General features: G+C 46.2%; 1 protein-coding gene across 1 annotated transcript in view; it reads left to right on the top strand.

Annotated features, from left to right (window-relative positions):
• Cmc2 (C-X9-C motif containing 2) overlaps positions 1–2,868 on the top strand; it is a 24,047-nt gene extending 21,179 nt beyond the window's left edge. Inside the window, exon 4 of the mRNA XM_021169832.2 lies at positions 1,718–2,868. Coding sequence (XP_021025491.1) covers positions 1,718–1,804 — 87 coding nt within the window. The 3' untranslated portion in view covers positions 1,805–2,868. The remainder of the gene's footprint in view (positions 1–1,717) is intronic.
• Positions 2,869–10,651: the final 7,783 nt, after the last annotated feature.

The following is a 10,651-nucleotide window of genomic DNA, read 5'->3' as shown; positions in this document are numbered from 1 at the left end:
GAATTAACAGTGTGATCTACCATACCCAGTCTCAGCAGAATTAACAGTGTGATCTACCATACCCAGACTCAGCAGAATTAACAGTGTGATCTACCGTACCCAGGCTGGAGTAGTGTTTTGATGAAGAATAATAGGAAACTGTTATTTAAGGCCTGAGAACATGGCTCATCTGGTGAGGATGCTTGAGGCCAAGTGGACCACCTCAGCTCCATCCCTGGGACACACATGGTGGAGGAGAGAAGTCCTAAAACACATAGACATAAAACAAATGTGTATATGTGTGTACTTGACACAGGGTCTCACTGTGCAGCTCTGGCTGACTTAGAATTCACTCTGTAGACCAGGCTGGCCTCTAACTCACAGTGACCCACATGCTTCTGCCTTTCAAGCGCTGGTGTGTGCCACTACGCCTGACAATAAATGTCAATTTTAAAAACTGCCATTCAAAGATTTATACAGCTCCTCAACCAACATCTTTAGTTTGAAATTGTATTGATTGAAACTTCATAACGATCATGTGGCGTGGCTCTTTCTGTTTGTGTCCCAGATGAACAGAGGAGTTCAGAGGTTGAAAAATGTACACATTTTTTCTTTAGAAGTTGGGGAGGAATCCCAGTCAGGTTCCAGTTGAATGCTACTAAATCTTCTATTTTTGTGTTTGTTCTTTCCGTGTCTATGGCCCCTAAAAAAAGTCCCATTGTTCTCTTACGGTCACATTTTAATTTACTTTCCGTCTTGTCCCCTCCCTAGAGAAGAATAATTTATTTTTAAAATATGTCCATATTTGTCTATTGATGATATGTGTATTAAGACATTCTGTTTTGAATATAGGTTAATAAGCATTTGAGAAAATCTAAGTGCTCTTTCAACGGGGGTGGTAGGGGGAGGGTTATGACAAAGGGCTGTGTACTCTTGATAATGTTAGAGAGACACATGAGGAGTAGGCTCCCTCACCCATCTGTCAGCCACTGGCTTGAGTAGTTTGTTCAATTCTTGTTCTGAACTTTTTTTTTTTAAAGGATTTATTTATTTATCATATGTAAGTACACTGTAGCTGTCTTCAGACATTCCAGAAGAGGGCGTCAGATCTCATTACGGATGGTTGTGAGCCACCGTGTGGTTGCTGGGATTTGAACTCAGGACCTTTGGAAGAGCAGTCAGTGCTCTTACCCGCTGAGCCATCTCGCCAGCCCCATTCTGAACTTTTAATAAAGGTGTTGCTATTAAAGTGGCCTGCAAGACATGCCAATTTGCAGGGTCAGAAGAAAGGGGCCAAGCCCTCTAAACAATTGGAGAAACATTTGGGCTAGAAATGAGGGAAAGAGGGCCACCATTGGTCATCAGGTACCTGAAGGTTACTTTAAAGTTGCTTAAAGCAAGAATAATAGAAGGCAGGAGGGGTGTTTGCCGGTATTCGGTTCACTGCCACAACTTTGGATAAGCAGAGCCACCCAGCAGCTGAAGAGGCTGCTCTCAAGGTAGATTAGACAGAGGAGCTGCTGGGGACAGGGACAGAATGCATCTGTCCAAACACCCCCTGACTTCTTTGGGAGGAGCTCAATGTGGCTGTTGACAAGTGTGTTGAACAAGCAAGTGCCACAAGTTCCTCGGGACCCTGCCTCTGATCTCAGTGAGCGAAAGAGCAGAGTGTCCTTGAGTGCATTGTAGCTTAGCTGATCCAGTGCTGACCTGTTGTCTCATCTCTTCCTCCTTCCAGTACTCAGAGAGGAGGACCAGGAGCAGGGAGCACGGTGCCGCCATGCGACGGAGGCTTTCTGATCCTCCAGAGGAAGTTGGGAGATAGGCTTACTGGGGCCTCGGCTGGGAGACCTGAAGGTGGCTGGTGGCCGAAGAATATCCTTTCTTTTTGGGCTCTAGGACTCTTTGTATGAAAAGTGCCCTGAAGAACGGAACCATAGAGAATCAGGAGAATGGCTTCTCAGTACCTGCTGAACTTGAGTGCCATGCGCTGTGCCAGGGAGAGTTTCCTCTGCTGCTGCCCTGAATCTGCATCCACCCAGTCCTGACTCGCCTCCTGCAATAAAGTCACTGGACAGCGTGGGCCTCCCTTTCTTTAACCTCCTCAGGGCTGGAGCGGAAGTGACGCCTGTAGGTTCCTCTGTCTGAGAACATGGTGGTTGAAGGTTATGCAGTGAAGACACAAACTAACATGGGAATTCCAGGGACATTCCAGCAGAGTCAACTATACCAAAGTTCCCTATTTTATTGTTTTAAAGAGCCACTTTCTGAAAGGTCAGATATTGTTAGTTAGCTTTCAAATTCTGGATGGAAATTATTTGAAAAAAAAAAAAACTCAACAAACCTGTAGTGACCACGTACGTGTTCCTTACCATTCTTTAAATAACACAGCACAGCTATCACTTTACAGTCCATCTATTAGGCATTAACTAAGCTAGAGCTAGTGTGGCCATGGGTGGAAGTGTGTAGGTTTTATGCAGATACTTTGCTTTTAAGATTTGAGGAGAGAGGGTTCAAGAAGCAGCACTGCCTGACCCTCTGGAGTGATGACTAATGATGTAGGTAAGATCGCATCCAGCTAGGGCCCCATCGTTTGGTTAAATACCACAGGTACCAGTTAACTCCTGGGCTCTAACCTAGAGGTACACACACACACACACACACACACACACACACACACCATCCCCACCTCACAAATACTACTCCCCATGGTTTCTGAGACCTGTGACAGTTAGAAACCCAGCAGCTTCAGCCGGAGCCACATCAGGGTGTCTCGGGCCTTCTCAGGAGCCGCAAGACAGACGAAGCTATAAGCTTCTCGTAGTGTTTGGTGTATATAATGTATGTATGAGACCCCATTGGTGTTTAATAAATGATTTTCCTATTGCAGGAGAAGCTAATCAATTCAATTTATAGAGTGACTTAACAGGATAACGGCTGATGAAAGGGGCGGAGCCAGAACCACGGCGAATACATTTTATACAGTCTATCAAAACAAGAAATTTTACTAGTAGAATCTTGTAGCAAACCAATAAACTGGCTCAACCATAGTCAGCTATCATCACAGAAGCCCCGTGATCAGGGAGGCTTTAAAGAAAACACAGCAAGAGAACTTGTACTCCAGGTTCATGGAATCATTACAGGAAGGCTATGTGGTGAAGGTGACTTTTGGCAAGGTAAACTGGGACACCACCATGACACCAGCAGGGCATCAGTGTCACTGGGGGATGGACCTAATGGTGAAGAACGAAGGTCTTAGAAAGCTCTGAATTCTATGTTTGTCTGCAGGGACTTGTGGAGAGAGTTGCAAGAGTGAGCTGTTTCAGTTTGTGTCTTAATGAGATTTTTTTTTATTATTATTATAGTTTCAGGGACAAAAAAAAAAAATCTATCCTCTTGCTCAAGGCAGCCAGAACAGCAAGAGAGAGTCCAGTGGTGCTAAGGGGGCAGCTGTCCTGGCCTGCTCCCAGGATCTGCCCGATTACAGGAAATGCACGTCAGAGGAGTGCTGGTGATGGGAGCTGACAGAACTTGCAGTTAGCACTAACTGTAACACCTGCTCACAACCCCAGGGGTATCCCTGCTGCTCTCTCTCAGTCCTAAAAGGCTCCTTGGGCAAGACATCTTGTTGAAGGCTGAGACATGCTAAGTGGGTTGAGGTCTTGTTAGACCTGCCTGGGTTTGTGGCCTAGGAGCAAGGACTCAGAGGCTCCTAGTCCTAAGCCTAACTTTTCGTGATCACATTCGATTAGCAGCTCCAGCTCCGGCTAAGTCCTACAAGTGGCCATTGGCTATCTCTAAGTTCATAAATTATGCCACTTCAGCCTCAGGCTCAACTCTCATGTTGGTGAGGGTTTTGGTTTTTGAGGGGCGAGGCATATGCATGTGTGTATACACCTCGTGTAAAGCTACACGTACATATGTGTGTTTATGTATATAGAGACCAGATGTTGGCAGACTCCAAAGCACTTTAAGCCTGGGTGCTACATCATGAGTAGAGAGAAGCAGGAGGGAGCTTTCTGTGTGTGCATCCATGTGCCCAGTGTCTTGTACAAGATAGGCAAGTCTTGAGCGCATCCGACTAGACCAGCAAGAACGACACTGCAACAGGATCCTTCTGCACACGTTTATTGGGAGAGCTTGATTGTAGAGGCAAAGAGACCCCGAGCCCAGAACTGGTGCTGCTTATATAGGCCTAGGAGAGGTGTGTCTCACACCCGGATTGGTTATGCACTATACCTCATTTGCATGTTCCTCATCTGATTGGTTACTCTCAGTATCTCACAGTACCTCATTAACATACCTCATTTGCATGTCTCACATCTGATTGGTTATTCTCTCAGTACTTTGCAGAGCCTCATTATCATGCCAGGGCCAGGCAGTGTTTTGGCGAAAAACTTTACTGCATAAGTAAGCATTGGTCGTTTGCCCAAACTTATGTGTGGTGGCCAGCAGTAGCCTGCGCCACTCTGCAAGGGCACATGTGGCTTCCCACAGGCAAGCACTACGATCCGCCCCGTTTCCTCTCAGGCTGAGTTAACCTAATGAGGTTTGTCATCAGGAGCAGTTTGGTCAGGGTTCTGTTTGTTTTGTCTTATTTCCCTTCTGATCCCTCAGCGAGTCGGAGCCACTTTACCAATCCGAATTTATTGTTGTCATCGTAGTATTAATATTAAGGTTCTGCAGAGAGGTTGAGTCCTATGCAGGATGACTCTGCTCTCGTCAGGGTTCCGTCTGGGCTGTCTGCAGTGCTGCCCCGGGGAATCCTTTGACAGCTCATAAGCCATGGGTAAGGTCTCCCAGCCATTCTCAATCCCTGTGAAGTAAAGGACTCAAGGCCTTGGCAGCATGGGTTCTGTCAGTCTTGGAGCTTGAGGAGGAGAAAATACCATAGGGTTGAGCAGTGTGAACAAGGCCAGGTGAGACAAAGGGAGGGGGTGGAGCCATGCTGCCCAGGTCTTAGGAACCACAGCATGCAACATAGATATTATTTATTACACACTATTGTGTGGAATGCTTTTCACCTTGACCTTCCTTAGACTCTTATCTTTATGCCTTCTGGGAAAGCATGGTGAGAGGTGAAGGAACTCAAGCCAGTGACAGTGCCTGCCGTAAAGAGTTAAAGTGAGGCTTCATTGACATGTGTAGAAGAGCAACATTGTTGTGTCAACATTGTTGTTCTTATAACTGCATACAAAGTAGGTTGTCAGAAACAGTTCCCCCCATGTCTGTGGTGTACACTATACCACTTGGGTATATTGGACAGGAACCCACTGTTCCTGGGGCAACCCACTCTGATCACGTTTGCTTTCTATTGCTTTGACAAAACACCAATGTAACTTAGGGAAGACAGACTTCATTTCACCTTGCAGGCACAGTGTATCACGCAGGAACGTCAGGACAGTAACCTGGAGGCAGGAACCGAAGCAGAAGCCATGGAGTAACGCTGCTGTTCACTGTCTGTCCTCCTCATGGCTTTCTCAACCTGCTTTCTTATACAACTCAGTAAGTACCCCCTGCCCAAGGGGGACAGCACTCATCCTGGATCGTTCCCACATCAATCCTGAACCAAGAAAATGCGCCACAGATTTGCCTATAGGAATTTTCTCAGCTGAGGTTCCATCTTACCAAATGTGGTTTGAATGAGTTGGCCCCCATGTTCTTGGGCATTTGAATATGTGGTCTGCAGTTGGTGGTGCTCTTGGGGGCCTCTTTAGGAGGTGTGGCCTCGGAGGAGGAGGTGTGGCCTCGGTGAAGGAGGTGTGGCCTCAGAGGAGGAGGTGTGGCCTCGGTGAAGGAGGTGTAGCCTCGGTGGAGGAGGTATGCCGTGGCAGGGGTGAACTTGGACGTCTCAAAAGCTCATGCCTAGTTTGCACTCCTATTTGGTACTGACCCTCTGAAACGAAACCCCAAATAAACCCTTCTATAAGTTGCTCTGGTCATGGCGTTTTATCACAGCAATGAATACATCCGTTACTCAAGCTTTGGTCAAGTCGAAAACCCCACATACCCCAACCTAACCTTCTTCCCCAGCTCCTTGACTCCCTCCATCCACAATCACACCGTGACCTCTGGCTTATACCATATCTGTACTTCCCCGATTTTCTTCAGCATCATGTAGATGAAATTGGAGTCTCCCTGTTACTCTACGTAGAGTAAACAAGAGCTGATTTTTTTTTTTCCTCTTGGTGGAAAAAGAGCAGATCCATCTTCTGGCCTTTGGGGAACAGTGCCTTTGGTACTGCTGGATGCTGCAGAGAAGGGAAGAGGGACAGGGAGGATGTGAGGGGTGACTGCAAGTGCGACCAAGTCAGCTTCCGGGGTTTAGCTGTTCCTTCTTGGGAGCTGCAGAAATGTTTGGTCTGCGGGATGCAATAGGTGAATAGATTGACTTTTTGACCTTCTGCCCCTTTCGGTCATAAGGTACAATCTCTTGGAAGTTGAAGGGCTCAGGCCAAGGCTTTCCTGAGAAATCTAATTTTGTTGAACATTGAACCCTGATGCTCTACTCATAAAAGATTTCCTAACTCTTATTGCAAGAAACAGAAAGACTTTTATTTAAGAGTGAAGACAGAACGCTGAGCTGTTTCCGACCTTTTGTAAATGGAGTTTAAAATCGGGTTAATCTCCCGAGGTTTTAGCTGAATGCACAAAGTTTTCCTGACAAATCTTGGCATGAACCAAATCAACTGTGCCCCTGACTTGCCTGCTAGACTGTTCATTTTGTACTTTGCAAAGACAGACAAAACATGTCTCACAGGCATGAAGGCACTGCCTTTTCTGCCACAGCCTGAAACAAGTTGGGGTCTGCTGAATGGCCCATTTTCCTTCCTTTCTTCCCTCCCTCCCTCCCTCCCTCCCTCCCTCCCTTCATTTGTATCACATACCCCCCTTCTTCATTTTCTGGTGCTGGGGACAGAGAATGAATTCAAGGCGTTGTGCTTGCTACCACCAAGCTAAGTCTCCAATCCCTTAGCTTAGATTTGCCCCAGTGCTTCCTCAATCCGTAGCCTGTTACTCCCTGAGAGAGTTCACTGAAGGCACTGAGGACCCATGGGAAGAGATGTGAAAATGCGGTGATGGTTTGAATGAGATGGATCTCAGGCATTTACATTCTTCGACCTCAGCTGCTGCTGGTGGTGGAGAGCGTCAGAAGTTGTGGCCATGTTGGAGCAAGTTGGACACTGGAGATCGGCTTTGGGAGTGTCAAGGACTCCTGCCATTTCTTATTTGTGCTCTGCTTCACACTTATGATGTAAAATGTGAGCCCTTGGCTCGCTGCTCCAGCCTCCATGCCTGCTGCCTGCTCCCTCTGCTCTGCCAAAGTGGACTCTAATACTCGAAAACTATAAGCCCAAATAAGCCTTCTTCTATAAGTGTTTTTTTTTTTTTTTTTTTTTTTTTATCACAGTGCTATGAAAGAAACTAATACTGATGCTTGGTCGTCCCCATCGCCTGTCTCACTGTATTGAGGATGGAGATAAACTGTGGTCTGCTGGCCAGGGCACTCTTCTGCTGGACCCAAGCCTGATCTCACTAACAGTTGGTACATGGGGAGATGGGAGACTAAACAGGAGGGTGTTAGTAGACAAGAGAGAGTGGGGTGAGTGGGCTAGTCGTGGAAGTTAGCTCAGGGTGTCTTTCCTTTCTGAATCAGCAAGAGAGGAGGAAATGCTACCCCTTGCAATAGACCTTTTTACATGAATATTGCCCTTTAAAGATAAAATGCTTTGTTTTTAGGGAGATATGAATGAATGGATGAGTGAATGAGTGAATGAATGAATGAATCCATCCATCCATCCATCCATCCACCCACCCATCTAATCTAATCTACCTAATATGTATGTAAAAGGAGATTTATTAGAGTGGCTTACAAGCTGTAGCCCAGATAGTCCAACGATGTCTGTCTACCAACAGAAAGCCTAAGAATCCAGTAGTTGTTCAGTCCACAATAGTGGATGTCTCCACTAGTCTTCAATATATGCCAGTTTCCCAAATAAAAGTAGGCTTTAGCCCGGGATGATGGCACACACCTTTAATCCTAGTACCCGGGCGGCAGAGGCAGTCGGATCTCTGTGAATTTGAGGCCAGCTTGGTCTACAGAGCGAGTTCCAGGTCAGCTATGGCTACACAGAGAAACCCTTGTCTCGAGAGAAAAACAAAAATGGCTGTAATACCAGTGAAGGAATAGGCTTGCCAGAAAGAGCAAGGGCAAGCACCAGGCAAAAAGGAAAAGCTTCCTTCTTCTATGTCCGTTATATGTGCTGCTACCAGAAGGTGTGTTGCAGATTTAAAGTGGGTCTTCCCATCTCAAAAGATACAGATTAAAGGTGTCTCTTTCTACCTCAAAAGATTTAAGAAAGAGTCCTCGGAGTTGTGCCCAGCCCCGTAGATAATCCTAGATATAGTCAAGTTGACAACCGAGAACATACATTACATTCCCTCTGTGCTGATGGAGCCGGAGAACGCCCTCAGCTGGCCTGAGGTGCTGCTGGCTACATGGGCTGGCGAGAGAGCCCTGAGATTCACCTCCCCACCTCCCTGCTCTGCGATTGCAAGCACGCACTGCCACACCTGTCTGAAGGAGTTTGGAAATTGAACTCAGTTCATAGCAAGCACTTTACCAACAGAGGCATATCCTCAGCCTAGCTATTATTATTATTAATTATTATTATGATGTGCATGTGTCTCAAGTATGTGCACCTGGAGCCGGAGGCATCAGTTCCCCTGAAATTAAGAGTTGTGGGCGGTTGTGAGCTGCCTGACACAGGTGCTGGGAACCAAACGGGTCCTCCACAAGACTTGCGTGCTCTTACCTGTTGCTAAACCGTCTTCCTCGTCCAGGTTTTCTTTCTTTTTGAAGACATAATACTTTGCAAATGTGAGTGAATCCCCTGTGTCTCCTATCCCATGTCTGCTCTTGTCAGAGACAGCTGATAGACACAGATGTAGCTCGTTTTCATGTATGGTTTTACCTTATTACATATCTGAGTTTTCATAAGCAGAGTATTATTTTACATTAAAGAACATTTTATTTAGGCAACACACTATATGTAGTATAGTATTTATAGCTTACTTTTGTCAATTACTCATTTTAACCAAATCTATGTCTCTAAGTACACACACACACACACTATTCCACCACTCCCTCCTATGAGGGAGCATCCATCCATACACCCAACTTGTTGAAGGTCTCTAGTGAACCGTTACAGCTGTTTTTGATTGAGATGGCCAAGGCTTTTATATGTAGGGGACAGTGTTCATATCAAGTGTTTTGGAGAAAAGTTCTTTGTAGTGATATATTATATTGCTCACATTGAATGGGATAGCAAAAGTCTTCCTAGAGATCCAAAACCATTCTGAAGTTCTTGGGCCATCATCTCTCACCTACAGAAAGCAGAGAACCGAGAGGTAGAGCCGTACAGACTTCCATACACAAAGTGTAGGCCTTGGGGCTGAAGAGATGGCTCAGTGGCTAAGAGGGCTCACTGTTCCATCAGGAGGACCTGACTCTGGATCCCAGCATCCATGCTGGCTCACAAATGCCTGTAACCCAATCGATCCAATGCCCTCTTCTGGTCTTTGTATGCACTTGTGCCTCTAAAAAAAAAATGTTTTTAATTAAAGGTGCTTGCTTTAGATAGACCATTTCAATGGATATCCATGTATACCCCATCCCTCGACTGTTGGTCTGTTCCGTTAGACTTACAAGCAATATTCCAAAAATATGGAAAGATAATATAATAAAGCAGATCAGAAAATCACCATAGGGACGATCTAAGATGCTGTGTTGGCCTCATCTGCCGAAATTGTAATTTACTCCCATTTGCAGGTAATTTGGTATGACTGGGGTCTTTGAAGTTGAGATGAACTCTAGACTAGAAAGCTCTGTGGCAGTGTGCCTGCGTCTTCTCTGTTCATAGAGAAGCCGTACCTGTAACTTGCCATGCTTGCCACACTGATGCTGATGACGTAAGTTGTCTTAAAAGGTTTATGTATATTTCTGTGAGCATGTCCCGTCACGTGATTCAAATGCCCATGGAAGGAGGAAGAGGGCGTCACTAGATCCCCAGGAACTGCAGCTATAGGCACTTGTGAGTCCTCTGATGCGGGTGCTAGGAGCTGGACGATGAAGTGCTACTGTGGTGAAGAGACACCGTGACCAAGGCAAGCATTAAATTGGGGCTTGCTTACAGTTTAAGAAGCTTAGTCCATTATCACCAGACAAGCCAGGTGTGTTGCTGGAGGTGTAGTTGAGAGCAACATCCTGATATGGAAGAAAGAGAGAAGGGGGGGGGGGAGAGAGAGATGCACCTGGATCTTGCATGTGATTTTTGACCCCTCAAAGTCCACTCCCAGTGACACACTTTCCTGAACAAAACCATGCCTCCTTTCAAATAGTGCTACTCCCTGGTGACTAAGTACTCAAATATCTGACTCTATGGGAGCCATTCTTAGTCAAACCACCACAAGCAGCAAGTCCTCCCTCCTCCTCCTCCCCTCTTCCTCCTACTCCTCCCCTCCTCCTCTTCCTCCTCTTCCTCCTCCTCCTCTTCCTCCTCCTCCTCCTCCTTCTTGTTTTTTCGAGACAGGGTTTCTCTGTATAGCCCTGGCTGTCCTGGAACTCACTTTGTAGACCAGGCTGGCCTCGAACTCAGAAATCCGCCTGCCT

Source organism: Mus caroli, chromosome 8 (genome assembly GCF_900094665.2).
Source record: "Mus caroli chromosome 8, CAROLI_EIJ_v1.1, whole genome shotgun sequence".
In the NCBI taxonomy this organism is placed as follows: Eukaryota; Metazoa; Chordata; class Mammalia; order Rodentia; family Muridae; genus Mus; species Mus caroli.
The sequence above is the reverse complement of the archived record's forward strand: the minus strand, read 5'-3'. Positions and strand labels throughout refer to the sequence as shown.